The sequence below is a fragment of the Pan paniscus genome, chromosome 22 (genome assembly GCF_029289425.2).
Source record: "Pan paniscus chromosome 22, NHGRI_mPanPan1-v2.0_pri, whole genome shotgun sequence".
NCBI classification, from domain to species: Eukaryota; Metazoa; Chordata; class Mammalia; order Primates; family Hominidae; genus Pan; species Pan paniscus.
Window position 1 is genome coordinate 23,014,395 of NC_073271.2, and position 19,984 is coordinate 23,034,378.

A 19,984-nucleotide genomic window follows, 5' to 3' on the forward strand; every position below is an offset into this window, starting at 1 on the left:
TTTCCACAATAATGTAATTGGAACTCCGTCATCTTATTTTGTGTTTTTACTTTGCTTTCCATTCTTTACTTTATGGGTTTCATGTGACTTCTCTTTCCATGAAAAGACTTTTGTGTGTGTTTGTTTTCAAGAAATATCATTCATCTATAGTTATCTAATTACCAAACTCAAGAATAAAATTATATTCTTTGTTAACTCCCAATATAATTTGAGCAAATTCTTTTATAATTTTGTAAATATGACATATGGTTTTGTACTGGAGTTATTTTTATTAAAATATCTCACATTATATATCCTCTTTTTTTAACAACTATCTTTACATTTCCAGATCATTTTGAAACCATATTCTCTGCAGTTTATATTTTGCTATAGGTGTAACTGGTTTCAATAATACTAGAAATCTTGTATTTTAATTTCTGTTGATCTCTAGGTAGAACACAGCACACATATAAGTTGCACAAAATATCTCCCCACCCAAAACAAAAACAAAAACAAAAAAACAGAAGAACAATACAGATCTTTGGAGTCATCCATGATGGTTTTTTCTTTTCCCTTCACATCTACAAATCTGCACATCTCATTGTCTTGAGCTGTAGAAGTTGACCTCTTTTATTTCTTCTATAGCTATCACCCTAGCTCAGCCCACCATTGCTGTTTATTGCAATTATGGCAATGGTCTTCTATTGGGTCCTCTTCTACAATGGCTTCCAATTAAAATGTTAGGTAAGCATGTCTCTCCTGTGCTCAGTTCCTTTCGCTCCCCATCTTACTCTGAGCAAAATGCAAACATACTGCCTACTTTAGTGTAACATGCTCTCTGCCCTCCACCAACCTCCTATCCTCATTGCTCCAGCCACATTGGCCTCTTGCTGTCCTCTCCATTGCTCCAGCCACATTGGCTTCTTGCTGTCCTCTCCAAGAAGTGAAGCATACTTCCACCTGTAGTGGCCACCCCTCTATTATAATATCCCTCTGAGAGCTATCCCCTTCCATCTCTCTGGTTTCCACCCACATATCTCCTTATTTAAGAAAACTTTCTGTATTATTCTTCATAAAGTTTCACTCCTCACCTCCTTCACACCCCAATAAGCAATTGTTTTGTACTTCTCTTAAGAGCAGCAGAACATAAGACAATAGTAATCCTAAATAAAAAGAAACTACCCTAGCTAACAAAACATACTAAATTTCAAAAAAATAACTGTACTTTTAGAAACCTACCCTTACATAAAGGCAATATGGCTGCTAGAAGGGGCTGTAAAGAAAAATTCAGGTTTCTGAATTATAGAGACAAGAACACATTGAACAAAGGCCATATAAAGAATTTCCAAGACTGTTTGTGACCAGATGGAGACAAGTGGGGTGAGTGGGCATTGCGTATGGTTCTGAATTCCTCTGTGACTTGCTGTGTTCATGAGTTACTATATTTTATGTTCTGCTGTTCCAATGAGAAAGCATAATTTACTTTGTTCAGAAAACATGTAGATGAACCAAAACATCTTCCATCTTTAATGACATCACTCACTTTCTGCCAATGTCATATGAGTTCACCCATGTCACAGAAATATGTGCATGGCAGAACAGACTACATTTCTCTACTATGATATCTTTGCTTAATTTCCTTGATAGTCCCAGCACACGCAATCTTAATATTAATAAGTTTTTTTTTCTTTTGGGAAATCAATGAGATTAGAAAATTATGGCTTCTGTATATTGTTCCTCTTTCGTTAATACCTGTAGTGGACTCTTCTAGAAGACAAATGAAACAAAGAGCTGGGAACTATTTTTGCCAATCGTAGATGAAATCTCTGATCCGAAAATTGTGCTTGGATTTTTTTTTCTTTTTTTCTAAGATGGTGAACTGGATGCATTGTTAGCATGCCTCTCCCACTTGAAAAGACAAAATATTGTGTAGAAATTCATGCTGTGAACGTTTTTCCAAGAAGCAGTATAGGAAATTAATCAAAAAACTGAAAGAAACCACAGACCTATTTCAAAGAAGTGGTGAGCAGCAGCTTATGCCGTGAACCACACAAAAACCTGTGAGTGTCCAGAGCGTGAGAGGGAGAGACTGCATTTATGACACACACTCTCACTGAGGAGCCAGGCAATCCAGGCCACGCTGGGAGGCCTTCACTCTATCCAGCGCTGGAGCTGACTTACTGAGCTGTGGGGAGCATATGAGGAATGGCGTTCGGATCTGCTTTGTGTTCACTCGCAGAATCCAGTGGTGATGGAAGGAAATCATGCCTGATCCTACCTCACGGAGGACCTCGCAGAAGTCTGCCAGCTAATTGAGTTAATGGTCATGGGATGAGAGATGCTCCCAACAGATGTGCGGTATAATTTTGAGTGGGAATGAACCCCATTGGCCAGAATTGAGAGTCAAGTGGGAACTGTGCTATAGCCACAGGCACAGAAGCTGGGTGCCCACGCTTTGCTGGAGGACCAGAAGAGGTGTGGCCTGAAAGCCGGAGTTTCTCTCTCAGCCCAGAATGCTTCTGGCCTGGGGCAGTTTGGAATTCTGAGTGCAGGCTGTCTGGAACCCAGCTAGCTGCTGCTAGTAGAACACTGTGGATGCGAGACCTGCCTTGCCAAGTGTGTGAGGGCTGAGTGGGGCTTACTGCCACCTGCTACCCCCGACTCCCCGTGTGGATTCATTTGTACAGCAGAGGCAGCTACACTTCTCCCTGTAACATTACCCCAGCAGGCAGGGAGTTGCCCTCTGATCACCACTGGGGCTGCTGCTTGTACTCACAAGTGGGGAGCCAAACAGCAAACTTGCCTGACCCAGTCCCCACCTGGCTTTGCCCCTTCATCTGCCCTGGTAGTGTAATACAATGGACAGAGACTCCTGGGAGCTCCATGGCCCTGCACATTGCCTGAAATACCAGAGTACGCCACTCCCTTCCCCACGACTCCCCTACCCGTGGTAACATAAGGCAAGCACGAATCCCAAAACTACCAACACAGTTGGCGTTCTTTTGCAAGTGCCACCTCCTGGCTGGAGGCCAAGTGGCACAGCCCATTACAACATCTGCAGGACAATAACACAGTGCCCAGGAAGGAGAAAACTTGCACGACCTCAACTATCACCATTGCCTACATCACCCTGGCTAGCCAGTAGATCTTGAGTCTGTCCATGTGCCCAGTACATGACCACCACAGCTGTATTTGAGAAGGCCAACACACTAAGGCTATTTATAACCACGGAAATCTCACAGGGTCTATGTCACTCCCTTCCCACCCACAGCTGAGCTGGTACTGATATCCACTGCTGGGGGACCAGACAGATCACATCACTGGATCCCTTGCAGACATTCACCAGCACCAGCATGGAGTATGGAAACCTCACTGGGGATGAGACCCAGAGGAGCAGCAGTATTCACGGTAGTCTGGCCCTCAGGGACCGCTACTCGTAGGGGTGTGGGAGTGCATCACATTAAAGGAGCATCATATGGGACAAAGGAAACCAGACTGCAGGCCTTGAGTCCCTGATCTTTCCACTGTGGAAAGTTTCTTTCAGCAGAGGCACAGCTCATCGTTTATACCTGTAACAGGAGAGAGCACAAAATCTCTCCTTCTTTCAAGCAAGCGGTTAATCAATCTTATAAAACCAGGATGTGTGTTTTGAACTAATCTCTGCCAGCAGAGTATCTTAAACTACTCAGCCTACTGATGAAAAAAATATTTCACCAGCAGAGGGCTGAAAAACAATGTGGCAACACCAGAAAGTTGTCTGACATTGCCTTGATCTGAGAGGATGATAGGAAATTTTTTGGCTGATTTGATCTCTTAGTGTCCTGAAGTTTAGTGTCATTACTTACATCAAATCAATCTAAGCTATTAAAAAGAAAAGAATTCTGGTGAATGAGGCAAGATCTAAAAGTGACTTTTTAATCTTATGAGCTATCATTTTAGATTTATGTATCTCATTTTCTCAAACGGCATGTATAGTTAATGAGGGTCAGGGCATTTCTCATGTATATCCTCCATGTCACTTACTGTGGGGATTTGTACTGCACTAATGTAGACAAATAATTTATTGTGAGAGGTTGTTGTTGCAAGTGGCAAGTTAGGCCACTGAATTGAATGATTAAATTCTGTGTTTAAATGAGTTCTGGAGGACCAAGACTAGTTCCCACAATGTGAGAAGATGACTTTAACTTTCAGTCCTTTAGTCTAGTAGGTAGGAAAAAAAGTAACCAGAAATTAATTTGATTCTCTGCACCTGTACACCTGACTGCTGAGAATGATATGTTCAATTGCTCAGGGGAAGAACACTTTGAATAACTGAGAGTAAGTTAGAAATTATCATCTATACATAAAAACTAGCATGCTATATTGTAATACCTGTGATATGGTTTGGCTGTGTCCCCACCAAATCTCATCTTGAATTGTGGTTCCCATAATTCCTGTGTGTTGTGGGATCCAGTGGGAGGTAACTGAATCATGGGGGTGGGTTTTTTCTGTGCTGTTGTTGTGATAGTGAGTAAGTCTCATGAGATCTGATGGCTTTATAAAGAGGAGGTCCCCTGCATAGGCTCTCTCTTTGCCAGCCGCCATCCACGCAAGACATGACTTGCTCCATCTTGCCTTCTGCCATGATTGTGAGGCCTCCCTAGCCATGTGGAACTGTGAGTCCACTAAACCTCTTTTTATTCCCAGTCTTGGGTGTGTCTTTATCAAACTGCAACAGAAGAGGGCACAAACTCCTCCTTTCAAGGAAAAGAAGAAAAACGTAGAGTTCAAAATGTCTGTGGTTAACCACATAATCTGAGTCTTCTAGTAAATACTATTTCCTGGGAGAAGTGTAGTTACTTTGGAAGGAATCTGAACTTTTAGTTATTGATATGCCACTTAGTATTTAAAAGACAGTGATTTACAAAATCACTATGCAGAAAGGCCTGGGCTTTCCAAGTTTTCTCCAAAACCCCTCAGGTATTCCTGATGAGCAAGTGAAGCATTTAGAGGGTTTAACTCACCATGTATGTCTAACCTACATGTAATTTATGAGTCATTGTTTTCTACTCAATAGCTAAACACTTTCACGTATTTTTACTTATGGGATATAATTGAGGAAGAGATACAAATTCAAAAAGCATCCAGAACTGAAAGCTCTTTCCATTTAATTTATGGTATATACCAGGGTTGGCAAACTGAATCTGCAGAACAAATCTGACCCATTATTTGTTTTTGCAAGTAGTTTTTTTAGAACACAGCCACGTCCATTCACTTACTCATTCTTTATGGCTAGTTTTGTGCTACAACAGCACAGTTGAGCAGTTGTGACATAGATGGTATTGACAGGATAGTTATTGACAGGATTGACAAAGTTGCAAATATTTACCATTTGGCTTTTTACAAAAGAAGTTTGCCAGCCACTGGTGTATATTATTAGATATATTAGTAACATATGACATCATAAATTTCTTTCTTTTTAGCAATCATGTATACCAAGGATATAAGAAATACATCTCATTAGAAAAAAATCTTCTATTCAGCCGTCTTGCTTCACCTTCCTCTAGAACAAAATCTTATTGCCAAATAATTTAAGAAAATAATTCGGTCTTCAGATTCAATATTTGTGCCTCAGGTTTCCTTCCTAGGAATGAATTCCCACTTCAAAAAACAGACACACACATTCCAAAAGTGTTCTTTTATTTCTAGTAACATATATTGTATAAATACTCTATTTTATATGCACTTTCACAAAAGCGATATAATTTAAAAGTTTTTTTCATTAGAAATAAATGTATAAAAATAAATATGTTATTATAGGCATTTATTACTAACTATAGTCCTTCTTGGAAGGAACACCCAAACCAATACTTATAAAGTACATGTAATTTATAGTAACATATTTTACTATATACATATGGAAAAAATCATATTCTCACAGAAGAGCTGAACAGACATTCACCAGGATACGACTGTTGGACCAGCTGCTGGAGATGGACCTGCTACCCCTCAGCAGCCTCCCCACCACAAGACAAGTGATCTCAATGTCCCCAAACCTGTGGGACCCTGTTCTACACACCTCATTTTTGTTCCGGCGTTTCATCCTCCTTGTGTGATTGTACTGATTTTCATGAGACACAAGTTACTTCTTTACATCCATATTCCCAAAGCAGGGTTACATGGTAGGAAAGAAAGGAAGTTGGAGGTACTAAGCTCATTGTGTCTCCTCTAGCTTTTACCAGCATCTAATGCTTCACTGCTTTTTTTTTTCCCATTGTAGACTTTAATGCACTTGAATAAATACATGGAGTTGTTTTTTCCTCAAAATGAATTACACAAATAAAGACTGAGATGGTCCAAAAAAGGAAAGAGGAAGCCGTTTGAGTTATTTCACGTTGCTGAGCCTTTCTCTCATGTTGAACAATCTGAAGTTTTAATTCTTGGTAGAAATAACGTATAAACATTCTCTGAAACCATAGCAGCCATAAACAGTGCTGGTCAAAGATCCTATTTGTACTCCTTTCTCCCCCCATTGTTAGTGAGGTAAAGTAAAACAGGTCTTAGTAAAATCTCACCTTTCTCCTACTTTTCATTTCCCAACCCCCATGATACAAAGTATTTGATAAGTACCAGGAAACAGGGGTTGTAATAGTTCTAACTTTTTTTGACAATTGCTTTGTTTTTTCTAAACTTGTAATAGATGTAACAAAAGAAATAATAATAATAATGCCCGGGGCTTTATTATGCTATATCACTGCTCAGAGGTTAATAATCCTCACTAACTATCCTATCAAATTTGCAACTGGCAGTTTACTCTGATGATTCAACTCCTTTTCTATCTACCCCCATAATCCCACCTTACTGATACACCTCACTGGTTACTGGCAAGATACGCTGGATCCCTCCAGCCTTCTTGCTTTCCCTGCACCAGCCCTTCCTCACTTTGCCTTGCCCTCAAAGCTAACACCACTTAAACCCCTTAACTGCATTCTGCCATTGTGCAAAAGTCTATGAAATGTTTAGGTTTCTTTAAAGGATCACAGCTCTCATGAGATAACACCCCTCCATCATGGGACAGACACTTCAAGCTTCTTTTTTTGTAACCCTTCCCACAGGTCTTAGAACATGATGACCACTCCCCCAGCTGCCACTGGGGGCAGGGATGGTCTGCACAAGGTCTGGTGCTGGCTGGCTTCACTTCCTTTGCACACTCGGAAGCAGGCTGTCCATTAATGTCTCGGCATTCTACCAGTCTTCTCTGCCAACCCAATTCACATGACTTAGAACATTCGCCCCACTCTTCAATGACCCATGCTGAAAAAGTGGGGATAGCATTGAAAGATTCCTTCTTCTTCTTTACGAAGTAGGTGTATTTAATTTTAGGTCGAAGGGCGTTGCCCACAGTAAGAACCTGGATGGTCAAGGGCTCTTTGAGAGGGCTAAAGCTGCGAATTCTTTCCAATGCCGCAGAGGAGCCGCTGTACCTCAAGACAACACCTTTGTACATAATGTCTTGCTCTAAGGTGGACAAAGTGTAGTCACCATTAAGAATATACGTGCCATCAGCAGCTTTGATGGCAAGAAAGCTGCCATTGTTCCTGGATCCCCTCTGGTTCCGCTGTTTCACTTCGATGTTGGTGGCTCCAGTTGGAATTGTGATGATATCATGATATCCAGGTCTGCAGGTGACAAAAACAGGCATAAATCTCTGATTCATTGGCTAATTAGATTATTTAGCTTAAAAACACATTAATCTTTTATGAGACATATTTTTTTCCCAGACCTGTTGAAAGGCCCATTTACATTATAAGGTCTGCAAATAGGTGTTTTAAAACTTACTTTGCACTAGTAACTGATCCTGATATTTTCTTACAAGTAGATCCATTTCCCCCACAAACACCACATTTATCAAACTTCTTTTTGGAGTCTATGATGCGATCACAACCAGCTTTTACACACTGTCCTTGCACACAGACAGAGGTGGAATCTGGGCTACATGGAGTACCATCTACAACCTGAAAAAAGGACATATGTCTAGTGTTACATACAAGCAAAGGAAGGAGATGCTGCAATGATAAGTGTAAACATTTTCTCTCTACTTTCCTGACCATGCTAATTAAACACAGTACCCTCTACACATTATGCATTTCATGCATTTACCCTTCACTTTGGCATGTTTTTCAGTACTACATATAGACATCTGAAGAAATTAGAGATTTTTAAAAATTATTTATCTATTGACCTATGTCTCCTCCAGCTAAGGTCAATGAAAGTAGAGCTGTTTGTCACTTTGTTTACTGCTGTATCTTCAGAGCCTAGAATAATTAGTATCTGGCAAGAGTAAGTGCTTCAGAAATCACTTGCTGAATATTGAATCTGCAACTTGGGAATATTTTCATAGCCTACGGTGCTAATGACACACGATCATCTCAATCACATTAAATTCCATTTTCTGTCTCAGATCCAGATGTATTCCCTTAGCAAAACAGCAAAAGAAATGATGCTTTTCCTAGTTCAATATGTGTTTTCAAACATAAAAATTATCAATACTCAGACTACCACTTCTATTATTCTGTTTGCACCTGCTACTGCTAGTTACCCAGTAACAAGTATTTTGGACCATGCATAGACTATTTTCCAAAACTACTGGTTACTGTGTGAATATAAAATGTATCTAACTATGAGCTGTATGTGAAGCCTAGTCGCACAGAGGAGCTTGACTGTCCAAAAAGCTTTTCTTTGCATATAAAAGAGTAATAGCGAGCAATTGCAAGCATGTGAAGTGTTAGATTTAAGCTTCATTCATAACTGAAAACACTAAACTCAAAGCAGGCAGTTGCCAATTAATGTAAAAGAAAAGGAGTTCAAATTTGAAATTGAAGATATGTGAATATGGAAAGCAAAGAAAGTATAACAAAAATTGTTTGAAAAGGTAGCAAGCCCAGGCCTTGATTTTTAGGTAAAAATAAGGTAAAAATGAACTACCTTGGGCTGCAAAACGAAGAAGTAGCCAATGCCTTTGGCTTGGCAGATGAGCTTGCACCTGTCCTTTGGTGAGACGCCAGCGTACTTGGGAATCCATTCCACCGCAGGCCCACTCCCAAAGGAAGCTTTTGAAAACTCGTTGTGTGCTTCACATTGTTCCTCTCTAAAGGTTTTTCCTGGAAAGAGAATAATATGATAACGTTATCAGTTTCCAATCTTGAGCCACCTGTTTGTGGGTACATCTTTTTTTAATCCAGTTTCTTAAAACCAGAGTCCGTTGCTCCTCACCATTATTGTCTGGACAGTCCTCAAGGTTACAGGATCTGTAGCGCACTCGTTTGCCTTCACAGTACTTCCCTCCATTCTTTGGGACTGGGTTGTCACATTCCCTCATCGTGTACTGGACTCCTCCACCGCACGTTCTCGAACAGTCTCCCCAAGGCCCCCACATTCCCCAGCTTCCATGAAAAGGCGTCTAAATGGAGACATAAATCATCAGCATTAGAATTATCTAAAGAGAACTTTTAGGGTATCAAAGAAAGCCACATGGGACAAAGAATCAATTCTAAAAATAAGCTATCTCGCATTCCTGCTAGAGGACACAGATGGGGATGTTTAACTTGGTATCATATCTTTTACCATCACTTTGTTCTTTTCAATTCTGAATGTGTTTCAGTAGAAAAACTCACATCAAAATGCTTTCTGTCGGTTTTGTTCACACACTTGCCGTTGATACACCATTTCCCTTCTCCACAGCTGGTGCCATCTGCCCACGGGAAGTGTTTGGTTTGGCACACCAGCACCCCGCCAGAGGTGCCGGTACACCACAAGGTGCTACATGTGCTGGCTGCATCGGGGCAGTGTTTGGAGTCCTCCCCAAATGTAAACTGGCACTGCCGGTTGGCATCGTACGAGGTGCCAGGGAGATCGCCTGGGAGCTGTATGGGATTCTGAGGCTTGTCCATCAAACATTCCCCTGCAAAGGAAATGCCAACCAATATCAATACAGAGTTAGTGAGGGCATGAAGGGGTAGATCCCATTTCAGAAAATATTTGTCATATGAGAAAATAGACAGCAAAGTGATCTGAAAACTGTAAAGCTGGGGGAGGGAAATGCGGAAGAGATTTAGATTACTATTAAGATCTTATCCTCAATGGGGTATTTCTATATTAACAATGACAGGAAGTTATTGATCTGCGAACAATGTGAATGAATGGGCTTTGGGAGCTACTCAACCAGAAGCACTATTTTTTATTTGGAATTAAGATCTCAACAGTTAGGATCTTGACAGAGGAAAAGTAATTTTGAAGTGGGGAAAATAAAAAGAACAAAAAGGAAAGAGTTCATTTAACTAAACTTTATGCGTGAAAGGTTGGATGCCATCTAGAGAGAGTAGCTGGAACATCTCACCATGACCATTATCCAGAAATGATGTAATCATGTAGGCACTGCAAGGAGACCAAGGCTGGCTGTGGTCCAGGTTGGAAAGCATTGACGCCATCATGTGGGAATCCTGGTTCACACCATTAAGGCTGGCACACTGCTTTGCATCATCATGTGGCATGTTAAACACGTGGCCTAGGAAGCAATCCAGAACCCACATTAAATTATGGATCATGGCTGGGTGCGGTGGCTCACACCTGTAATTCCAGAAGCCGAGGCGGGTGGATCACTTGAGGTCAGGAGTTCAAGACCAGCATGGCCAACATAGTGAAACCCCGTCTCTACTAAAAATACAAAAATTAGCCGGGTGTGGTGGCATGCACCTGTAATCCCAGCTACTGGGCATGCTGAGGTAGCAGAATCACTTGAACCCAGGAGGCAGAAGTTGCAGTGAGCCGAGATTGTGCCACTCCACTCCAGCCTGGGAGACAGAGTGAGACTCCATCTCAAAAAAAATAATAATAAAATAAAATATGGATGATATGCAGCAGGTTCTTTTTTCCCAACAGGGATTCATTCATTTGTCCCAAAATAACATTTCTAGAGAAAGAAATATATTTAGGAGATTGGCTCTTTTGCAGACCATGTCTACTTTTCACAGGGTGTAAACAAACATACACATTTCCAAATGTCCAGAGCTACTACTATCTTATTTTTTACTTTAATAAAAATGACCAAGTTTGAAATAGTGACAAAATATTTTCTATAGTTTCTAAGATGCACTAGGACCTAAAATAGCAATATAACCTACAGACTCTCCTTCTTATATTGTTTTACCAGTTTACATTTCTGAAATGGGCTTAACTTCTACTTTGAAGCAGACTTACCTAATTCATGGGCTGTGGTGAAGGCAGCTTGTAAACCATCATCTTCTATGACGGAGCAGCTTCTGCTCGGATCACACACAGTTCCAACATCAGCCATCCCAAGAGTATCACATGTCTGGGACCCACACAAGTCCTACAAAAAGCAAAGGTAAATCCTTATTAATAAGGGGAGCATGACCCTTGGGATCTAACTTTTTTGGCAGGGTGTGCCTTCACATATGCTTTGGAGCATCTACATTCATTATTGTTGACATAAGAAGACTTCATGTGACTTTAATCAAGCTTTTTTCTAATGCTTTTAAAATAGAACTGTGAAACTTGAGATATTTAAATCACAGTAGAAATGAGTAAGATAAACCATGCTAGCCAATTAAAAAAGGTTAACTGCAAAAACACTGGTGAAATGCCTTGTATATATCTTTTTGGTACAATGTAGACTCCTAAGAGGACAGTCTCACAGCTGGTACCATCTTCCTCTTACCTGTCTGGTGAAAAGAACTGCTGTGTCATAGTGCTCTGCATCCCGGTCACTGGGTGGGTTGTGCTGCTTCTGCCAGTTGCAAAAGTTCCGCAGAGTGAGGGCAGCATTGGAGGTCACTTCCGGCCCCTTCTGTTCATCGTGGATGACCAAGATCTTCACCACCACCAGGCTAACTGAATTACGAATGCTGGGGTGTTTGTACAATCTGGCTGCCACCGAAAACAACGTGAGAAGGTAATGCTTTAGACCACTGCCGTGGAATTCTGCCATCGACTGGTCTGCCACAAGCATGGTTTCCACATAGCGGTGACTGGACACAAATCGCTTCTTTCTTATGCTTCCAGTTCCTGTAAAGAAAAAAAAAAGTTTGCTTATGGTCAGGCTGTCCAAGAATAGTTACCTTCCTAGCATATATTAGGAAAGCCTAACCAGTCAAAGCAAACAAAGCAAAAATATACCTAGAACAACAATAACAAAAATATTTGCATATCTTCACTCGAAGTGTTATTTTTAAAGTTCTCTCCTCTCCTTTAAATAAAAAGACCACGCGCTCCTTTGCATGCTCAGGATCTTTCTGTGTGTGAGCAGGATTTCTTATGTTCTCTCTGAAATCCCACAGTCTGAACAAGGCAGTTTCGCACATAATCCTACCCAATTGTAGTAAAATCTTGGAGCAAGGGTGGCAGGCAGAGGCCCTGAGTCACTCTTTCACAGGCGAGGGCTCAAATCCTGAATGAGATCATCAGGCTCCACGTGGAAGGCCTCGGGTAGGGCCTGGGCTGCTGCCAAGGGGCCGGGCCTTAAGGAATCTCAGACTGCACAGCTCTGCTGTCTCATTCCAGGGGTCCCTGGGGTGCTCCGCTCTTGCCAATTCCGGGCACAAGGACCACCCACTCTGCCCAGCAGCCTCTGACCTCACTCCCACTGCCCCAGCGAAATAAGTTCCAGCTTCCAGGCATGATTGATTATTTGGAACAGAGCCTTCCACTCCGGACTGAGACCCAACCCCTGCAGAAAGTCCTAAACTGGGCTGCGACCACTTTGCTCCCAGGAGCAGAGGAGCAGGGGAAAAGGGGAGAATTCTTTAAAAAATGACACGCGAGAGAGTTAAAGAAGGAAAAAGGCACCAAAGTGATGAAACAAAAAGAACTGGAGAATAAGCACTGCACACAAGAGAGAAGGCGTAGCAGGAAGGACCGGCAGTGACTTTCAACAGTGCTTGAGAGCAGAATTATGGCCGCGAGAGGGAGTGCAAACTGGGAGGCGGGGCAAACCCGGGAAAGACCTCCCAAGCAGGTTCTGCGAAGGGGCCCCACCGCCTTCAGCCCGCCCGGGTCAGCCTTATAAGGGGGAAAGGGGACAGAAGTCTGCAGAACAGAGATCCTAGCGTAGCCGCTCAGGGTACCTTCCTAGGTCACCATTGCTCCTCTGCCCTCTCCACATCCGCCCTCCCGTGAGCGCAGGATGCACGCACAGGCAGCGGTTACAAAACTCAGCGCAACGTTGCAACCCGCACAAAAGGCGCACACAAAATCGTTAAAAAGAAATACACAGAATGGAAAGAACTCGCACAAGCTCCAACTCACTAAAGGTGGAAGGAGTCAGGTTACAAACTCTCCCTCCCCGGCCTAAATGCTTTGCTTTAGTTTGCAGAAAATCGTTTGTCAGTTTTTTTCTCGGTTATTCATTATTCGGGCAAATGCAAGTATGTTTTCTAGCTGAGTTCACCAATCCAAACCTCAAACCACATTCCTCCACTCCAGGCCTCCGTTCTGTCCGCGGACTTATGCTCCTGCCTGCCAGCAGGAGTCTACCCTGAAGTCGCGTGGGATAGAGAAAGTGAGGAGAGGAGGATGAATGGACAGACAAACGAGAGCAATTCTTCTACCTGTGGGCTGTCCTACGCCTTGCAGTGCCGGGTCCTGCGGCGACCACTGAGCCCCTTCGTCCTCGCCCTCAGTCCCTTCGTCCTCGTCTTCGGTCTCCGCTTTCCCAGTCGGCCGGGGCTCGTCGTCCACGACCCCGCACGTGCCGCCGACGTCGCCCTGCCGATTCCGCCGCAGGAGGTGGAACTGTAGTGGTGCCGGCGGCTTCTCCCCTGGGGCGGCGGTGGCGAGGCGCTCGCTGGCGGCGGGCAGCGGCTGGATGAAATACGCCTCCCCCAGCAGGTAGAAGGCGCCGCGCACGCCCTCGCAGAGGCTGAGGGCGGCAGCCGAGCTGGGATCGCCATTCACGGTGCCGGAGTAGAAGCAGTGCGCCAGGTCGGTTTCCGGAAGCGGCGTCTCGGACCCGGATTTGCGCCCCACGTTCTGGAGCGTGAAGCCGGGCGCCAAAAAGCTGCTGTCGGGCCGCAGCTCCAGATCCAGCTGCTGGTCAAAGGCGTGCAGGCGGAGGCGCGTGGTCCCGTGTCCCGGGGCGCGCTCCAGCTCCGGCACCACTAGCTCCTCGTCCTCCTCGGAGGGGCGCCCGAGTGCGTCCGACACGGCCAGTAGCGCCGCGGCGAGCAGGAGCAGCGTGGGTACGGGCCCAAAGCTCCGAGACCCCGGAGCCCGCTCCGCGTTCCCCATGTCGCTGCCCAGCTTGCGCCTTCCGAACCCCTCGGGCACAGCTCGCTGCATTGGAGCCCCAGGAGACACCGCTCGTAGCAGCGCACGGAGCGAGGGAGCTTTAGTTCGGGTCGGGAGAGCAAAGCCTCGTTGGCCTGCTCTGGATTGTTAAAATTAACAATTTCTATTATTCGTTGGAAGGGCGCGCAGAGCCGGCTACAGCCGAAGCTCCCGGAGTCACTAAGAGGAGGCGCTGCAGTTCTGCCGGCGCGCGGGAAGTTTTTCTTCCAGCGCAAAGTTGGAGACACTGAGAGGCAGGCGCAGGCAGAGTGGCTCTGCTGGGACAAGAAGCGCTCTGGGGCGCCTCCGGGGCTGAGGCAACGCGGAGATTGGTGCCTGGCGCCCCTCTTCGGCCTCCGCCTTGGCTGCGATGTTGCTCACTCTGCTCAGGGCTCTCCCCTCTCCGTCCGGTAGCGCACCCTGGCTTTGCAATAGCCCCTGGCTCGGAGCCGCTTTCCAGCGAGTGCAAGAACCGGGCAGCCGAGCGGTCCTTTTATAGTGGACCAGTGAAACCCCCCCCTCCCCCCACTCCTCCCCTTTGGCCCTTTTCCATCCCAAAGACGCCGCCCCCGGCTCCGTTGGTGCTAAACCGCGCTCCGCGCTGCGGGCTCGGGAGGGGGAGGGGGCAGCCTCCGCGCTGGCTCCACGCCACTGCTCGTCAATCTAGGGGCGGAAGGGGCGCTGTGACCAGCACTTTGCACTGCTGGGGCCGCTCCAGGGAGAAGACTCTCCCTTCCACCGCTTTTCTCCCTCGCCGGCTTCCTGGACCACCCTTCCTCCCCACCGCCCGGTTGCGGTAACTCAGTTACCGCGCTGGGCTGCGGTTCCCAGGAGGGAGGGTTCGGTTGGAGAACGCAGTCCCTTCTCCAACATTTCCCTATCCTGGAGCTGCCCTGGGTCTCCTTCCCTCCTCCCTCAGTTCCCTCTTCCCCAATCTAGGAGATGAGCTAGGGCTACACTTTCTAGAAAAATACCTCACCCCACTTCTCCACCTTCCCAGCCTGCCAGGAGCTCCTTAGCCGCCGCCTGCTCTCTCTTCGCCCCAGCTTTTCTAGGGAAAGCTTGGCCCTGCGCTTCCCCCAGAAAGCATGCCTGGGTGAGGGGCCAGGTGACACTTCTTACGATCTGGATTTTAAAATATGTTTGCTTATGCCTTCACCCTCCACCAACCCCCACCCCGCACGCCACCTCTTCCCCAGAGACGACTTTGTGAGGACCCGGTTTCACATTTCTGGAATGGGTGATCTGGGACGCGGCTCAATTCCCTAGAGCATAAGGAGGGAATTGCGCTTTCTCTTCTTCATTCGAGAAATGATCGGCTCCCGCCAGTCTGCGTGCTTTCACTCAACAGCAGCTGCAAGCCCTAGGCCAGCGTCGCAGAAACGGCCAGGAACCCCACTTTCCTACCCGGGGGCCAGCAGCGATCGCTGGGGCTAGCAAGCGTGCAGTGGGGGAAAGAAGGAAATCGGCTTCCTTCCCGGACCCCTCCTTCCTCTTCCTACCAGGAAGGGAAAAGGCTATATCCGCGTTACGAAAGCGAGGAGAGGTCCACCAACAGGTCCTTAGGAAAAAAAACTGAGTGGCTTTTCTCTCCAAAAAGTGGGAGGGGCTCAAGGACCCAGAGGAAGGACGTGTTTCACAGGCGGAAAGCCGCGGGGACAATGGCGAGAGCGACCGCCCTAGCCCCGGGCGGACCCGCAACCCTCACACTCGCGCGCCCCCGCGTTAGTGCTCGAACTGGTCTCCGCCTTTCCGCCCCACTCCCGTCCGGTCTCTTGGTTGGCTCCAAGCAGATCTGGGTCCTTTCCTCGCTCCTCCCCAGATCTTCCCCACTTCAGTTGGCCCCAGCCAGAAGCGTCCCTTCTAGTTCTCCCACACGTCCCTCTTACAAGCTTTCTTTTCCGGATGCTTTCCAACTTCTTTTTTCCTAGCGAGATTGCTTACTTGAAAAACAAAAACAAAAACATTGCTTTCCACTCATCAGGAAAAATCAAATGAGCAAGAATGGCAGAGAGAAGCAACTCAGCTTACTTCTGAAGGGCTTAGTAACGACCTCTAGTCCCTACACATTTAGGAGTGGGTGGTTTCGTAGATTTAATTTTGGTTTCCTAAAATCACCCTCATCGTTGAACGTTGAATAATCAACCAAGGCCTTAGATATATTTTGACAGCGCTCGATCAACGTTCTGATAGTGTTTCTGCCTACCTCTTTTCACGGAGTCTCTCCTTTGCAGCCCTCGCTGTCTCTCCCCTCCTCCCGCCGTTGCATTTCTCCTTCAAACTCAACATTGACATCCGCACACATGAGTGTGTGATTCCTTTCTGCATTGTCAAGCATTGTCCAGCCTACCTCCTTCTCTTCGACTTCGAACTACGAGGATTATTCCTTCCTGTTTCTCTGTTTCCCAAGCGTCTTTTCCCAAACATCTGATCATTCCTACTTCCCAGTTTGGTTTTCAGACTTTTTTTTTTTAACATTGTTATCTTCTATTACAGTAATTTTTTGACGGTCCATTTTCTATGATTTCATTTCATTTTACTGGTTCTTTCTAGCTAGAAAAAAGGCAAGATACTTGAGAGAACATATGAGGAAAGTCATGTTAGACTTTCAAGATATTGACCGCGGGATCACAAAAGCTTGAAGGCAAAGCCATCCGTACATTTTCAACCTCTTGCTTAGAAAAGGGCTCAGAAGATAATATATGGTGACAACAGTTACAGCCTCAGAGTGGCTTTGAGATGGAGATTTGAGATGGAGATTTTGGACACTCATAATCTCCATCTCAAGGAGAGGTGGCCCAGAGGCTGAATGAAGATGAGTGAAGGTAGATGTGATTCCCTTAAATTGGGGCAAAAAGGGACAAAAACAGCAGAAAATCTGTATCTTTAAAGACATATGTAATGTATTTCAGTCTATCAACTTCTCTACGTAAACTTTAGCTTTTAAAAATATGTTAACATAAGTTTGACCTTTAGTGTGTTTCTACCTGCAGGGTATTCTTACTGGAGGTTTGTTTAAAAGCATACATTTCTGATCTTGAATGGGTTACTACAAATCCATTATAATTGTTTCATATTTCATGTTGCAGATACAAGTAGGGTTGAAAAAACAGTGAGTTAAAGGCAAAAGGATGGCCGGGAACATGGCTTTTTTATTCTCTGGGTTTCTATCCAGATTTCTGTTCTTTTGCATAATGACTCCAATCTGTTGTGCACCTGTAGTTCTGGGAAATGATTCTTTTTTAATCGCTTCAACAGAGACATGGATGTTGGAGTTGCCAACTACTAAGCTGAAAAACTCCATCTATGCTCAGAAGAACATTTAATCCACTTATTTTTCTCTTTTTTTTAAAGATTAGCACTCATCAGGCATTTGTGGTAATATGCAAATATATACATATGACATATATGTATATTTATAAGCAAAATGTGAATTGGAAAAACATTTGAATGTAGAAACAAGACCACAGGAGTAAATTTGTACAAGGCACTAGTAAAAGTGACATGTAATATGGGGTTCTTGTAGTGAGTTTCATAATCCAATTTTTGCTCCTTGATTTGAATGAGCACCCAAAATAACACATGCTATCCTAATCCCTACTCCCCATATTTTGGGTTTCATTTTTATAGAATACATATGGGCTTATATAAACATTAATCTCAACATGTTCTAATTTACATATGTAAGCTAATTTTTATTTCTAGAGATAACAGAACAAAACTCAAAACATTTGACATAAAATTATTGGAACAATTAACAGTTTGACCTATTAAACACATTATTGTCCTCTATGAACAGAGGGACTGTCTGAACAAAAGAACAAGTTGTCTGCATTTTAAAGTGAGAGATAAGCATCAAGGTGTCAATTTCTGTTTACACCTTATGTGTTCTTATTTGTTTCACTGATTCATATGTTATAGACACAATATTCTATTCACAATTTTCACGACGTCTATACCAAAGTAAGTATTCAACAAGTAGCCATGAAATGAGGAAATCTGGTAATATACATGAGCTATTAGAATTGTTTTAATGTAAACGTTGTCTAGAGAAACAACTAATGTGCATATTTCATAACCGGGAAATGCTTTTTATTCACATTTTAGTACCATAAGATTGACTAATTAGAAATAGGGAAGCTGTTTGGTATTAGTCCTACTTTTGGGAACATATGGTCTAAAGTAATATTGGACAAATGGATATTTTAATTGATCACAAATGAGAAAGTAGTTAGAAAACTTCTAGTTTAAACAGGTTATATACCCAGAAGTATTGCAAATATTGGAGACAGAAAAATTATTGTAGCTTGCATTTAGACTCAAAATTGATATTCCCTCCACATCATGCACTCGCAGAACTCAGAGGAGTATGATCTGCCAGATCGACTCCCTTTGTGTAACTGATGCAGAAATGAGACTCAAAAGGGTTAAGTAGTTTTCCCAAGATGTCATAGCGAGAGTCAAACTGGGGTCTTAGAAATGACTCTGACTCATAACTTTTAATCAACTGTTTTGACATTTTAACCTATCTAATTGTGTAGGAGGTAATTATATTGTCAGACTTTGGAATGATGTTGTTTCCAGTAAAGTTTTGTTTTAATTATAAATAGGAATTTTCCAGCAATAAAAAATTTCCACCTTAAAAGATTCTCAGACTTTAGTACATCTTTCTCCAAACACAAGGTGGCGATGGTCTACAACAAATGATGTGCAACTTGGTGTTTTTTTTTTTTTCCTTTCCTTTCCTTTTTTATTCTTAATAGTTCAAGTTAAGAATTTGCAAAAGTTTCACATCTTCTCAATCATATTTAATAAATTCTAATTAAATATTCTCCTACCTCCTAGTATTATGGAAAATATTTTAAAAACATTACAATGTTAAATGAATTTATTCTTGAGGGCATAATAAAATGCTTTTTAAAATCAACTACTTTTTAATTATGTGTTTGTATTACCATAAACAAAAATCCAATTAAACTTTAAAGAAAGAAAACTGCCTCTGACAAAATAATACTGTGGACCGCTTTTATTCATTACATTTGAGAACTTCTTGTCATTCAAATGAAAAGATTAAGTACATTTGCAATCCACTAGAACACATTAAAAACTCATTCATTTATTCAATAGATATTAAGTACATACAGTATGTTTAGTATACATTAATACTTGACAATCAATACTGGTTAACTGGTTTCCCTGGTTTAGAAATTTTCCTTAGCAACAACGTAAAGCTTAAAATGAAAAAAGAAAAGTGAGAAAATGTTCTACCACCAGGTGGTGACAAAAGATAAAATTTAAAATCGCTCTTAATGAGTACATACTTCATGTAATTCTTGAATACTACAAATATAAGTGGCTTCCGAATGTCATGTGAATTTAAAATCATATTCTAGGAATATTTTATTAATTAAAGCAAATTAATATTAACATTATCTCTAGTTTAATAAGTGCTGGAATTGGAAGTGGACAGTTTAGTCAGCAGGCGGCACTTGAGACCATAGAATAAGATAAACTATTTCACTACTGCTTTTTTTCCCCACCCGGCTTATAATTATTGATTGGCTGATTGAGATAGGAGCTGGTCACCTCCCTACACTTCCACTAGCAGGGATTTAATCAGAGGCTGAAAATCAATTGTCCTTTGAAAGTGATTTTTGCTAAAGATCAAGAGCAATATTTGGTT

At 43.3% G+C, this 19,984-nt stretch overlaps 1 protein-coding gene across 1 annotated transcript; it reads right to left on the reverse strand.

The window, feature by feature from the left end:
- Positions 1-5,641: 5,641 nt before the first annotated feature.
- ADAMTS1 (ADAM metallopeptidase with thrombospondin type 1 motif 1) lies at positions 5,642-15,799 on the reverse strand. The gene is made up of 9 exons (XM_003816671.5): positions 13,584-15,799; positions 11,696-12,042; positions 11,215-11,347; positions 10,355-10,522; positions 9,633-9,919; positions 9,232-9,418; positions 8,944-9,119; positions 7,798-7,973; positions 5,642-7,637 (listed from the first exon to the last, which is right to left on the reverse strand). The coding sequence occupies exons 1-9, from the start codon at positions 14,311-14,313 to the stop codon at positions 6,938-6,940; spliced, it is 2,904 nt and encodes a 967-aa protein (XP_003816719.4). The 5' UTR covers positions 14,314-15,799; the 3' UTR covers positions 5,642-6,937.
- Between the last annotated feature and the right edge of the window lie 4,185 nt (positions 15,800-19,984).

What these genes read in the sequence shown, in the direction of transcription:
- ADAMTS1 (XM_003816671.5), bottom strand. Translation starts at nt 14,313, where the DNA reads ATGCAGCGAGCTGTGCCCGAGGGGTTCGGAAGGCGCAAGCTGGGCAGC. An exon ending in GGACTGTCCAGACAATAATG is followed by an intron (nt 9,120 to 9,231) that starts GTGAGGAGCAAC and finishes TTCTCTTTCCAG; the next exon opens with GAAAAACCTTTAGAGAGGAA. An exon ending in GGATCAGTTACTAGTGCAAA is followed by an intron (nt 7,638 to 7,797) that starts GTAAGTTTTAAA and finishes TGTCACCTGCAG; the next exon opens with ACCTGGATATCATGATATCA.